Source organism: Dendropsophus ebraccatus, chromosome 4 (genome assembly GCF_027789765.1).
Source record: "Dendropsophus ebraccatus isolate aDenEbr1 chromosome 4, aDenEbr1.pat, whole genome shotgun sequence".
In the NCBI taxonomy this organism is placed as follows: Eukaryota; Metazoa; Chordata; class Amphibia; order Anura; family Hylidae; genus Dendropsophus; species Dendropsophus ebraccatus.
The window spans coordinates 9,544,410-9,559,364 of NC_091457.1; the positions used below are offsets into that span (position 1 = coordinate 9,544,410).

At 45.5% G+C, this 14,955-nt stretch overlaps 1 protein-coding gene across 1 annotated transcript in view; it reads left to right on the top strand.

The window, feature by feature from the left end:
• Positions 1-14,955, top strand: part of LOC138789193 (uncharacterized) — a 159,516-nt gene that overhangs the window by 11,822 nt on the left and 132,739 nt on the right. Inside the window, exons 7-11 of the mRNA XM_069967800.1 lie at positions 1,758-2,105; positions 4,024-4,344; positions 7,386-7,490; positions 9,354-9,725; positions 12,730-13,104. Of these exons, the coding sequence (XP_069823901.1) occupies positions 1,758-2,105; positions 4,024-4,344; positions 7,386-7,490; positions 9,354-9,725; positions 12,730-13,104 (1,521 nt within the window). The remainder of the gene's footprint in view (positions 1-1,757; positions 2,106-4,023; positions 4,345-7,385; positions 7,491-9,353; positions 9,726-12,729; positions 13,105-14,955) is intronic.

Genomic DNA, 14,955 nt, shown 5'->3' on the forward strand with positions numbered 1-14,955 from the left:
CATATCGGAGCATCGGGTGTCATTGCCATTGTAATCTTGGACAAACTTGTCCTTTCCCAATCTTTCTTCCTCCATAGCCATGCAGTACTGCATCCAGTAGCCGTCCTGCCAGGAGTCTCAATGCTTCTTCCAATATCCTGCCTCTCAGGAGATTCCTCCAATAGATCTGCCAATTACAGCATCTCAGGGACTAGCCAGTCTACCAGGCTCACCAGGAGCTCTCTTGCTGATGGCACTGACAATTCGCATTGTGTCTCAGACCCCCAATCCCCACTCCCATGAGTCTGTCTTGACTGGGACCACCTTCTGTGCCACCCTGGCCACGCACACTGCCCTTACCCTGATTTTTTTGCACACTTGGACATATTGCTTGTTTTGAGAATTTTAGAAGGAGGATAGTGCCATTGATTTCAGAACACCCACTAAATGTTGATAAGAAATGTTTTTACATCACCCAGTAAGATATTAAGATGGACACTGTGTTCTCTGTTCCCAGTGACTTCCTATAATGCACAACAGTTACCCAGTTACTTGGTATACTGGACAATGGCTTCACTGCTCCCAAAGAACACCACCCACAATCCATCCTCCTCTCCTCTCTTTACCTATCTCTCGCTATCGCTCTCCTTGCTCCAACTGCCTGCTCCAATCCTGCTCTCCACCATACACACACATACAGCCGACTGGCCGCCTCCATCGATTTACTGTCCAATCGCAGGGGTGCATCTATCTCCTCCTCTATGTAGAAGATATACCGTGCTTACTTTACAGGCTGCCCCTGAGTTACAGAACACTACTATAGATGGCATGTTTGGTATAGAGGAGGTTATTGATGCACTGAGTTTCCAAGGTGCTATGGTAGCATAATTTGGTTTGGTCGAACTTCCAGACACTGTTTTATTAGAGAAAGATGTAAAATTACCGGTTAAAGGGTTAAATGAAACCGACAGGGGTGGATTGCTGACGTACAATCACGGGTATTATGCTACTGTCAAGGGTCTGGGGATAGATTAAAATGAAAACGTTTCAATGTGCCATGATTTTATATGAACCCATAATCAATATATATATATATATATATATATATATATATATATATATATATATATAAAATCCTTAATGAATATATCAGATATGCTTTTTGCTTAAAACAGCTTAGTGCAAGATTATGCCTCCTCCATAAACCTACATTTCCTGTGTGGTTGACAAAGGAAGTTTGCAGGCCTGCTGAAGAAGCTAAAATTCAGGAAGTCGTTCATATGAGACATTGCTATGCAACAATATATTGCGCACTTATAATATACCAAATATGGCTAGAGATCAAATGTATCCAATCATGTTTTGTCAAATATATCCGTGTGACTTAATAACCACACCTTTTGTCATCGCATATAAGAAGAAGGTGAAACTTATTAAACTGAGAAGTACCCACAGTTTGTGTCCAGAGTATCTGTATCGAGCTCCTTCTGATGCAGGGTTCTGGGGGCGGCCCGGTACTACTTCTTAGAATTAATCAGGACAGAGACAGTTAATTGAAGCAAGGTGGACTAAAAATAGGACTACCACCTTGACACTACCAGACACAATTTTTTTTTAAAGGACTAGGGATGTGACCTGAGAGTTGATTCATAGGGTTAAAATCACCCAGGAGATCTGTGGACACAGTGTATTGTCACCCAAGGTGACTGCAGCAATTTCCCAGCTACACAGATTCCACTGCTACTTTCCTCACACTTTCCTGCTTTATTATTTTCCAGGTATATTAGGAATCCGCAGGGTGCATTCCCCTATAGAGGCACCAATGGGTCATAATATAACCCTCCCTTGTCACTTCTATGGCTATGAGGCGTCCCCTTTGGATCTCTCTACAGTTGCTGTACGTTGGACTCGCTGGAGATCACCAAAAGAAGAACGAGTATATGTGTTTAATGGTGGAGATCAGACCCAATACAGACCTGGGTCACATATACCAAAAAGTGAACTTATGGTAGGAGATGGCAGCCTGTATATACCCAACATACAGCCCAGCGATGAAGGAGAATACACCTGCACTGTTATCGTCACTCCTGATAAAGCAACTAGGACAGTGACTTTGGAGGTGTCAGGTAAGTGTTACTAAACAATGGAGGTTAAAGCTTATAGAATATATTCTGCACAATATAAGGCACTTCTGTCCCATAAATATTGGCCTCATTCAACAGAACAGCTTTACACACAGTTGTAACACAATGGGGGGGGGGCAGGATTCATGGAGCCCCTTAACAAAAAAACTGTTTAGGGCCCCATGGATCCTGTATTTCCCCCTCCCTACACACGAACGCCAGGGAACTGCAGCAGGCCAGGTGAGTATGTGTAGGGGGGAAGGGTGTTGTTAATGGCGTACTTTGAAGATGGCTCTCTGGGCCCCCTTACTGCATGGGCCCCATAGCAGTTGCTTGGTCTGCCTTCATGGTAGCCACACCACTGAATGGAATAGTAAAAACAGATTATCAACTTTAAAGATTGCCTCACATTTCACTTCTGAGACCCACTGCGATCCTGAGATACAGCTGAGTAAAGAGCATGGCATCACGCTTAACCACGCAGCTGTCAATCAAATCTGACTTATTTTGGTCACCCGGTCCCCCTGCTTTAAGAGAGGTCCTGGGACGTGATGTGTCAAACCCTTTCAGCCAGTCAGTGGCAGAGGCGGAGCCCCCTCACATTTTATTGCTTTCTTTGCTGCACAGATCTGGTCTTGTGCGGCAGGTATAACATTGGAGGATGCTTGTTGGAAAGAAGAACATAGGCACTCACCAATATTCTTGACTTCTTTCATCTGTAAATTCCACATGATTTGTTGTGCAGACGGGGAGGACTCAACCACCTGTGTAATGTGTGACAGCTGTTTCAGACCGATTTGAAGAATCATCCAAGCGTGGGAGAAACAGCTGTCATACATTACATAGGTGGTTGGGTCCTCGCCGTCTGCACAATGAATCATATGGAATATGCAGATAAAATAAAGATTTAAAAGTCATGAATATTGGTGAGTGCCTTTGTTCTTCTTACCAACAAGCATTATATTGAATGGCTTTATTCTTGGGAAATTGCACCCCGTACTGACTGGAAACTTATAGACTCTGCCTATTTATCCGTGCTGACCCCACCACAAGATAGTAGTGCCGATTGCTATGTTTTCTTTTTTTTCCTATAACACTGGAGGATAGTGGCTTCCCTAAGCTCTCTATTGCAGACATAAAACATCAGAATTTTTAGGCAGGCTGTAGCAATAGAGTGTCAATCTGATTAATCAATGTAATACTGTAGTATTACATTGATCCCTATTCCTGTCTCAGAAAGAAAAAAAGAAGAAAAGAAAATGTCCCTTCAGTACAAATAAAAAAAAATGAGCCCTCATACACCTACCTAAGGCAATTCTAAGCATAATAATTAAAAAATTTCAGCGGAAAGCACTGTGTCAGACTTGAAAAAAATACATCACTTCCTACAAAACATACAGCAGCTGATAAGTACTGAAAGGGTGCATGCACAATATGGAATTCCAGCGGGTCACCTGCCGCGGATTCTCCGACTGACCCCCACTCGTAGCCGCGTGCATCTCTGCTGGTCCAATAGGCTTCATTCCATTGTTTGCCAGATTCCGCTGTCCTCCCAAAGAATGAACAGGTGATCCGCAGGGATTCCGCAGTGTGCACATACCCGAAGACTGGAGATTTTTTTAATAGAAGCAAATAACAAATCTATATAACTTTCTGACACCAAATTTTTGTGAACAAACCCTTTAAGGGGCTAGTTCGAATTTGAACACAAATTGATTACAAATAGGGACCACTTCACCTTCCTTTTTTCCTACATTATTTGAAAAAAAAGGACAGCGCCACCGGCATCCCCAAGCCGACGCCGATCGATTCAGGTAAAAGAAGCAGTGATGTACCTGATAATACATTCGCTTTAATAATTGTATGACTAATATTATGACTTTATCACTGTTCCTACTTCTATGTGTTTGTTTCTCCTCAGCCGCACCGACCTGTACAGTGAGTGACCCCAGACTAGAGATGCATCCAGACACTGAGAGATCGGTTACATGCTATGTCAGCGGCTTCTATCCAGAACCTGTGACTATATATTGGATGAAGAACAAAGTTAAACAGGATAACTGGACCTACACCAGTATACCAGTACAGAACCACAATGGAAGCTATAATATAAAGAGTCTGCTGTTTGTGAGGCCTATGAGCTTGGAGGAGGATGGAGATGTATATTCCTGTGTGATCACCCACAGGTCACTGAGAAATAATGTTACCTGTAATGTTACCCTCTCTGTGCAGCCCATAGCAGGTATATATACAATCACATTATAATATAGGAATGCCTCTTTAACCATTTAAGGGCCCTGAAAATTTTATTTAAATTTGTCCATCTATAGAGCCATATAAAGGCTTGTTTTTTGCATGACCAAATGTACTTTGCACCTAAATCCGCATTTAAATAGGATTAAAACCCCTCACCTGGTGGTCTAGTGCCAGATAACCCCCAACCCCTCTCCACCCCTGCGCTTCTGGTCGCTGTGACAGTGATCCTGTCTTGCCAATCGTTTACTATGGGCTGCAGAAGCCCATAGCAATCGAGCACTGACCTCATATCTACTGCATTAATCTCTATGAGAGATCAGTGTAGTGATCACAGAAGTCCCCCAGTTCAAAAAAAAATCTCCACTCATAATAAAAGTTTAAATCACCCCTCTTTTCTTATTTTCTAAATAAAAATACATACATTTTAATAATACGATTATATATATATATATATATATATATATATATATATATTTATTATACATTTTTTCTATTGTTCAAACTATTTAATTATCACATTCCTGATCTTATATAAATTACCTATTGTTGTAATCGTGCTAGCTTAAGGGCCATAGATAACATTAGTTTTACGATAGGGCAAACAGTAAAAACAAAACCCCCCACCCCATTAATTTTTTTTTTCCATTTCACTGTGCAAATAATTTTTTTTTGCCAGTTTTGCCACATAATTTATGGAAATATTAAGTGCGTCATTGCAAATTATAGTTGGTGTCACAAAAAACACGAGCCTGATGTAGGCCGGCTATATTATTTGCAGAATCAGGCAGTCACGGGAAGCCCTCAAGTTGCAGTAAATGGTTAAATAGCCAAAACGTTCAGAACTTAAGAGTTCAGTGTAAAACTTGGCACTTCAAGTTGTCTACCAGTTTTTCAAAATTTCTGTTGTGCTTCATGATGCCCATACACAGGGTGTGTTTACCTGTTAATTGGCATTATATTTGTTTTACAATATTTTTATTGTAGAAAAACCTGACACCGACAGACGCACTGACCCTGAGATTTAACTTCCTGCATGAACTACACCAAGCCAATGCTGCTGTATACAGTGTTGGCTTGCTGTCAAATGCTTACTGCCATGGGGTTTCCCAGGCAGAAGCAGAAAGTTTTGGCGCATCATGTGGCTTAGTAGTGGACTACCAGATGGCATCAATTACTAAGCCAGAACTTAACATTAGCCCGTAAAATGGCTGCTATTACCCCAGTACCCACCGCCACAGGGGTGCTCGGAAGATGCTGGAAAGATTGGTGCTGCTCCAGTGATGTAAAAAATGGAACTCTGTTGTCTGGGACAGACTGGCATTATTAGGCTGGGGAGGGTGAATATAAATGGTGCTTCGCCCTCTGGTTAAGTCCGACTGTGACTACTTAGTTTGTACCATGCTCATTATAGAAAATAAAGGGTAACCCCATGTTTTTTTTCTTTATTTTTTAGTAATAATAGCCAGACAAGACCATGCTATTTATATTGGCCGTCCTTAGCTTCGTAATGCCAGTCTGTTCCCAACCCCAGGCACAGACCACCATTTTTTATATTTGCCAGAACCTTGCTTTTTACCAGTACCCCTGTATCCATGGGTACAGTAAATAAAGGGGAGTCAGTGTTAGCCATTTTACATGCTAGTAATCGATGCAGTATACAAGATGGTGTCCAATACTAAACCCTATATAGCGAAAAAACACTAAAGACGAGCAAGCAAAAAAAAGAAAGTACAGTCAAAGTCAACAGCCAGAGAGCCACAGCTTGGATAACATTAATATCTATAAAATCATTGTTCACCAGCCTATGGCTTTATGGCCGAAGGCTCGTCAGGCATACTGAGGGTTGTAGTTCTTCAACAGACAAAGAGCCACAGATTCAGGAACATGGCAATGTACCACAGGTGGAGCAGGGCTAGAAGTAATCTGGGAACGCAAGCTATGGCTGCTCAGCCAATCAGTGGCTCCTGCAGTGTCCACTCAGCCAATCAGCAGCTGAGGCCGCACACCGATGCAGCCACTGATTGGCTAAGCGGTCATAGTGAATCTAGAAGATAGAAGACTGGAGCGGTAAGTACAGTTAGAAATACCGGTCTATGGCTGTGGTACTCAGTCTATCACTGTGCTCCATGCTCCACTTAGCATTTTATTTACTGTATTTTCCGGCGTATAAGACGACTTTTTAACCCCGAAAAATCTTCTTAGAAATCGGGAGTCATCTTATACGCTGGATATGGTCTCCTCATACGGTGTAAGCCCGTTCCCGGCCTCCGCGCGCCTCCCGTACCGTTCCCGATGCAGGCAGTGTGATATACACTACCTGCGCCTGAGACTGAGATCGCCGAACCTCTCCAGGGCAGCCGAGCGTCTCATCGGAGAGGCTCAGAGATGCTCGGCCACCGGGAGAGCTTCGGGAGAATAAGAGAGGCTTTGGGAACTTCCAGCACCTCTCTAATTCTCCCGAAGCTTCGCCGATCTTTGTCTTGTATGTCACACTGCCTGCATCGGGAACGGTACGGGAGGCACGCGGAGGCCGGGAACAGGCCCCAGGTGACTTGGATGTTTGTTTGTTTTTTCAGTTTAGCTGCTGTTAACCCCTGCTGCGGTCAGGCAGAGGTTAACATTTTCCGGCGTATAAGGCGAATCCCTGACAATCTTCTAAAAAATCAGGAGTCGGGAGTCTTATACGCTCAGTCGACTTATACATCGGAAAATACGGTATACACACCAGGACATAGACTAACAGCTGGGGGTGGGAAGTTCTGCTGGCATTAGCTGATATCCCGCTGCCATGGTCACAATGAGAGACACTCCAGTCCCGATATATAACCCCATAGAAGTGACCATGGGATCACTGGGTGATATCTGGGTGACGCTGATGAGATGCCATGGCGGGTGCCATTCAGCAGCTATATGCCTAATGGGGGAACAGATGGATGGAGGCTCCTATGAGACATTATCTCACCACTGGTCAGGGTAAATGACTACATGTAATCTGAGGATTTCTCTTATTATTTTATATTATTACAGAAAAAACTTATAGAAATGGGAAGTTATCTGAGATATCTGGTGCGATGCTGCTGCCGCTGCTGTTGATGTCTCTGTTCCCTATTTACAGACGTTATATAAAAAAGGGTAAGTTCTGGAGCTGTATATAAGGTATATATATATAGTACATGTGTGGTGGTGACATGTCTGGAGCTGTATATAAGATATATATATATATATATATATATATATATATATATATATGATATGTGTGGTGGTGACATAGCTGGAGCTGTATAAAGGTATATATATAGTATATGTGTGGTGGTGACATAGCTAGAGCTGTATAAGGTTACAAACCCACTTGTCGGATCCGCAGCGAGTCCCCTTGCTGCGTATTTGCAGCGAGACTCGCTGCGGATCTGGCTCCTATTCTTTCAATGGAAGACAAAATTTTGTCTGCAGCCCGCCCCATTAACCCTCCGCCGCCGGACATTATACATTACCGGGTCCCCGTTCCTGCTTGCTTCGGGGCTCCCAGTGTCTTCACGGCCCGCCCGGCCAATCAGTGCGCTGCGGCGGGGCAGCGCACTGATTGGCCAGGCGGAACGTGCTGGGAGCCGCCGAAGCAAGCAGGAGAGGGGACCTGGTAATGTATACTGTATCCTGGCCGCCCCGATCGCCCGCAGCCCCCGGCCGCACGATCGCCCCCAGCCCCCGGCCGCACGATCACCCCCAGCCCCGCAGCCCCTGGCCGCACGATCGCCCCCAGCCCCGCAGCCCCCGGCTGCACGATCGCCTCCAGCCGTACGATCGCCCGCAGCCCCCAGCCGCACGATCGCCCGTAGCCCCCGGCCGCACGATCATCCCCAGCCCCCAGCCGTACGATCGCCCCCAGCCCCCAGCCGCACGATCGCCCCCAGCCGCACGATCGCCCCCGGCCCCGCAGCCCCCGGCCGCACGATCGTCCCCGGCCGCACGATCGCCCCCAGCCCCCGGCTGCACGATCGCCCCCAGCCCCCGGCCACACGATCGCCCCCAGCCCCCGGCCACATGATCGCCCCCAGCCCCCGGTTGCACGATCGCCCGCAGCCCCCGGCCGCACGATCACCCGCAGCCCCCGTGCGGCTGGGGGCGATCGTGCGTCCGGGGGCTGGGGGCGATCGTGCGGCCGGGGGCTGGGGGCGATTGTGCGGCCAGGGGCTGGAGGCAATGGTGCGGCCGGAGGCAATGGTGCGGCCGGGGGCTGGTGGCAACGGTGCGGCCGGGGGCTGGGGGCGATCTGGGCTGCAGGGGGGCGGGCAGGATATACGTTACCTGATCCCGGCTCCTGCTTGCTTCAGCGGCTCCCGGCACGTTCTGCCCGGCCAATCAGTGCGCTGCCCCGCCGCAGCGCACTGATTGGCTGGGCGGGCCGTAAAGACACCGGGAGCCCCGAAGCAAGCAGGAACGGGGAACCGGTAATGTATAATGTCTGGCAGCGGGGGGGTTAATGGGCGGGCTGCAGACAAAATCGCAGCAGGGATGCACATCCCTGCTGCGAGTTTCTCTGCTATTGAAAGTATAGTAATATATATATATATACATATGGTGTATGCGTAATGGTGACATGGCTGGAGCTGTATATAAGTTATATAGTATATGCGTGGTGGTGACATGGCTGGGGCTGTATATAAGTTATTTATATATATATATATATATATATATATATATATATATATATATATATATATATCCCCTGACGCTGCCACTTATCTGTATATAACCACATTGTATAATCACTGAGGAGAATGACCCTTGGAGAATTGTATTCAGATGCCACTGAAATTACTGGATTTGGCCGACATTGATCTAATGTGTACTGGGACCAGACAATCTTTTCAGATGTGCAGAACTTATTTTTCCTTTTTAGAGATAATTCCTGGTATCTGTATTGCTTGTGTTGTATATTTCTAAGTATCCGGTTATATATCACATTCTAATAGACGCCATGTACTCTGTTTCTGACAGCTCCACCTGAGATTATGGACATTACTGGACCTGAACTGATCCATGGAAAAAAGACAACCCTGACATGTCCTATAGTAAATTACAGCCCAAGAGATATTGAAATCTTCTTATATTTAATAAAAGACGATGCAGAGACTGTAATTGACTCTTGGTCTACCAGAACGAGAGAAAGAAATGAAGCTCCATTATTACATCGTCCCCTGATGTTGCATCCTGTTATATCATCATCTATAAATAGTGCTTTTAGCTGTGCCTGCTATATACATATAACACCTGATAAACACGAACACGATGGAGCTAAACTTATCCTGGAAGTTCACCATAAAGCTCTGAAATCTCCGCTCCGTAAAGATGTGACGCTGCGGGTGACAGGTAGGAATGATCTGTTTCTCTTATGGCTCTACTAGGCATTGCTCCCACCTAGCCAGAATCCTGCTCCACACTGATGAGGGGCAGCACCCCGAAACAGCTGTCTGTGGATGGATACCTGCCCTTGGTTTTCCCTTGTCAGTACATTGACTTATAGGGCCACTTAATATGGTGGTTTTGGTGGTTTCCCTACCGGAGCCACCCCTTGGCTGGGTCCTTCCCGGAGGGATGTCTGGCTACTTCTGTGTTTCGAGACTCTTAAATGAAGCTCTTCTTTTCAAATTCATATTTCCCAGGGGGCAATGCACCTAGGATTTCACAGCATTGAGCGCTTTAACCAGCAGCCAGCAGTATTATCTTTGGCTGGTCTCCCTGAGATCAGTGAACTGTTTCTTTTATAGCTCTACTAGGCATTGCTCCCACCTAGCCAGAATCCTGCTCCACACTGATGAAAATAGTATAAACTGCCCCACCATGTTACAGCGGCCTCATGCTCGGGACAGTCCTACACTGTACTATGGCCTCTCCATGGCATAAAATACGCCTATGCTCTCGGCATGCAAGATCCGTCTAATACCAGCAAGAGTAATTACACCACCTGGGTGGGACAGGTGGAGTGCACGACCTACAGTGGACTGTAGAATACTTGATAGAAAAAACACCCATACTCACAATTGAACAACCGGGTGTAGCTAGAAGCTCAATGTTTCCTGAGATGGTTAAGCGAATAATCAGTGGAGTACTTCAGCTGTAGCTGCTCTTTGCTCCACCACAGACAAACCCTCTGTTACTGGAACACCCTGTCAGCACAGACGTAACCAAGTTTGTATCCCTTGAAGGTAGCTACCCAAACTTAGCATTTGTGGTACTTTACAAGAAAACTTAATCAGTCATAGAGTCCCCGTCAGGGGACCTGGCCTTCAGGCCAGGCCCTGGAGTAAGCTTTTACAGGAACAACCTCTCTGTAAACATTCTCTCTAGAAATACTGACTAGAAAAAAAACCCACCCAGGAACTTACAGGGAGTTTTATACTCATGTAAAATAGCAAGTCCCCTCGCCGCATGTTTGGTGGCTTAAATTATCTAATAAACATGTGGGGAAGGGACTGGCACATCCTGCTATGCTGCACCCATGATGGCTGTTAGTGTGGTGTCCCACAACGGGTGTTACTAGTTTATACACCCCTCGCAAAAGCCTATGCTCTAAGTCAAAGTGGTAATGAAGTTGTACCTAAGTTTTGCCACTAAATGTTGCTAGTATGTATATCTTGTATCTAAGTATTGCACAGCTGTGGTACTCAAGGGGTTATTGTTGTTTGTGATTTGTGTACCAATGAGAGCTCTTTTCTCTTCTCCACCTATCTCTATTCTCCTTCTTCTTTTGCACTTTCTTCTCCACCACTGACAGGAGTTTTTACATACCCTGTAAGAAGTTGTCACATGGGGGGGGGGGGAGTGCAAGTACGTACTAGTTAGTCTTATCCTGGTTTTCGTAGAGGCAAGATGCACAAACCAGAGTCTCCTGCAGAGTTTAGCCAGGAGCCTGGCTCTGCCAGGTTTCCTCTCCGGGACAAGTCCAGTGTAGCCTAGACTGTAGTGATCAAAGTTGACAGCTGCATCTAAATATCTTTTTTTGCCCCATCTGTGGTGGTCTAGTGGTTGGACTGCTCCCTCTGCGACGCGGTTGCGGAAGAGCGGTTCCTGCAACTTGTCCCGCCTTGGTAATCTAATGCTCTCGGCTGCAGCAGCCGAGAGCAAACGAACACCGATCTCATTGATCTATGAAGTATATCTATACTGCATAGATCTCAATGAGAGATCACAGTAGTTATACTAGGGGGGACTGGGGGGGACTTAATAAAAAAATCCCCTCCCCTAATAAACATCTGAATCACACCCCTTTTGACATTTTATAAATCAAAATAAATAAATAAATAAACATGTTTGGTATCACTGCGTGCGTAATCGCCCGAACTATTAAATTAATATACTCCTGATCTCGAATGTTAAATGGCGTAAGCGCCAAAAAATCCAAAGTGCAAAATTGCACGTTTTGGTCGCATCAAATCCAGAAAAATTGTGATAAAAACAATCAAAAAGTCACATATACCTGAAGTAAAGAAGATTTTATTTATGGTAACAGTATTTAGTGATTATTACTCTAACACCGACACAGTATTTGCACCTTCCTTGGGTCATCTCCCCTTTCTGTGGTTGGCGGTACCAATAGTCTGGGTGGGTCACAACTCCACTCCGGACCCCTCACAGCCCGACAGGTCACTGACCACAGGGGAAAGGGTACAGCCAGCCTCCCTAAACTAAAAGCAGGTGTGCCAGTATACCTGTGTGCCCAACCGGCACTGGCGTCACGACAACCAACCACCTGGCTAAGCTATTCCCTAACAAACCACCACAGTAGTGGCGTCACACAGTACCATCTAGCAAGTGACCGGTTGAACACCATAGCGGTGCACCACACTAGCATAGCATTGATTGGCTGGCAGCTTTAGGTGACCCAGGTCACCTGACACTCCATTCACTTGCATTCTGTTAGCTGACAGGGAGAGCGGCTAGAGCAGGGACAAAGGTAGTGTGGGGCCTTTTCAGGAATAGTACTCTCACAATGTGACACCCAAGAAATCTTTGCCTCTGACGGCAGAACCAACTGGTTGCTGAGCACCGACCAGAACCAATATGTAGGACGAAATGTACCTCACCCCCAAAAGAAAAAGTGTCCACCTCTTCAAACTCAATGTACAATATTATGGGAGTCTTCCCATCTCGTAAAGATGGCTTCCTGGCTCCCTATGGCCTGGGAAGCCAAAAGCAGTAGAAGCTTGGGAATAGGGAAATTTGTCCATAAAGTTCTGCTCCGACCATCAGGGTACACGGGTTGTGAAGAGACAAGAGTGTCATTTCTAGTATCTCCATTGTGTATGTATTTTTAAGTAACCACTCCAGTTATATATCACATTCTAATAGACGCCATATATTCTGATTCTGACAGCTCCACCTGAGGTTATGGACATCACTGCACCTGACCTGATCCATAGGAAAAAGACAACACTGACATGTCCTATAAAAAATTTCAGACCAAAAAATATTGAGATCTTTTTATATTTGACCAAAGTCAATGAGAAGACTCTAGTAGACACTTGGCTGACCGAGAGGACAGAAAGAGATGAAGAAGTTACATCACTAAATTGTCCCGTGATGTTGGAACTGGTTATATCCCCACCTGTAAATGGTGTATTCAGCTGTACCTGCTCTATACATATAACACCTGATGTACAGGAACATGATGGAGCCAAACTTGTTTTATCCATTGGACATGAGGCTCTGGAATCTCCGATCCATAAAGAAGTGACGCTGCGGGTGACAGGTAGGAATGGATTGTCTTACTGCTGATCTCTATAACATAACATAGCATAATATAACATAACCTAACATAATATAATATAATTGCGGGGGGACGGTCCGAGACTTATGTCTTCCTTGCTCCACATGAAGGGAACCATTATGTGATTAGACTCCTTTCTCCTTTTTTTTTTTGCATATGTAAAAACTACAGATCGTGGTGTAATAAATGAAGCCCTAAAGCTGTATAGACATAAAAATAAAATAAAGTGGTCAGAATATTGTGATTTAAAGCTTCTTCTTTTTTTTTTACGTTTACATTGGTGGCCATTTACAAGACATTACTGTATATATTCGCAGTCAAGCAGAGAATTCAATATTTTTCTAAATTTACCCCATGTTCCCTTCCACACTGGTCCATGTTCCCCAGATGTGACAAGGTTTCTGTATTCTCTCTATCTGTAGCTCCACCTATTTTGGATCCAATAGAGGCCGACCAGGAATCCTACAATGTCGGGGACCATGTGGAGCTAAGCTGCAGGATTCACTCCTTTCATCCACGATACATAAATGTCATCTGGTACAAAGAGGAGGAACCATTACCATCAATAAGCAGTGAGGCTGAAGAAGATGGAGACGGATTGTTCTCTATCACCAGCTGTGTGAGGGTCACTGTTATAGAGGAAGACTATGGGAAGATATTCAGGTGTACAGTTGAGCATCCGGGTACAATGGGAATAGATAAGCATGTCACCTGGGAATTACAAAAACAAGGTAAGTGAACTTGGACGTAGACGTTAAGAGCTGATAAACTGATGGCTTTGCAGCAATTATAGTGTCAGGTCCTCTTGGGTATGGCACTTGAACAGTATTTGGGGATTCCTCTCCACCTACAGTATGTCTAGTTGGAGGGGAAATGTCATAGCTTGGACGGCTCTCCAGTATAGGTGATAGTGGAGTCTCCGGGACACATAGCAAAATTACTGCCACGAGTCAAGGGAGTGATGCCCATGGGAGAGCCCTGAATCTCCATTCACAAGGGGCATTCGGAGACCAATGCCCTGGAGATTGCTGGGGTTCCTGGTACCAGCGATTAACACACTTATTGGGGAGGGGGTTGGTGGGCTTTTATGTCAGTCACTGTGCGGTAAAACTGACTTGGTTTTTATTCTGCATGTTTTATTGCTATCAATTTGAGGTAGTGGGGCTTTTTGATCACTTTTTTAGTCAGTGTTTTTTGCAACTTTTTTGAAACTGCAGTTCAGGCATTGAGTATTTTATTCATCCCTACAGCTCACCATTAAATCGAATCTACCATCAGGTACATTCGCTTTATGCATTACCCATGTATAGAATGGCGCCGGCACATGGAAGCCATTGTTTTTTTGAACCACGGCCCGGTTCCTGTGTACTGCGCCGTTCGAGTCATGAGTACCAGGCCAGGGTGAAGCAATGGAGACGGGACAGCCTGCCCTCATTGGGAGGAACCCTCCGCGCCTCTATGATGCAGCTCTATTAGAATCAATGGAGCCGCATTATAGAGGGGTGGGGGTTTCCTTTGAATGGGGGTGTGCCAGCCCGCCTCCAGTGCTTCACCCCCAGCCCGGTACCCATGAATAGAACGGTGCCGTACACGGGCTCCATTCTGTACATGGGTAATACATAAAGTGAATGTACCTGACTCTGTACCCACAATCTGCCCCCCCCCCAAAACCGCTTGTACTTTCAGATAGCTGCTTTTAATCCAAGATCTGTTCTGGGGTCTGTTCTGCAGGTGATGCAGTTATTGTCCTAAAAAACTACTTTTAAACTTGCAGCCCCATGCCCAACGGCCGTGGCCTAGATTGTGAATGCATTAGGCTGGCACACCCTCTCT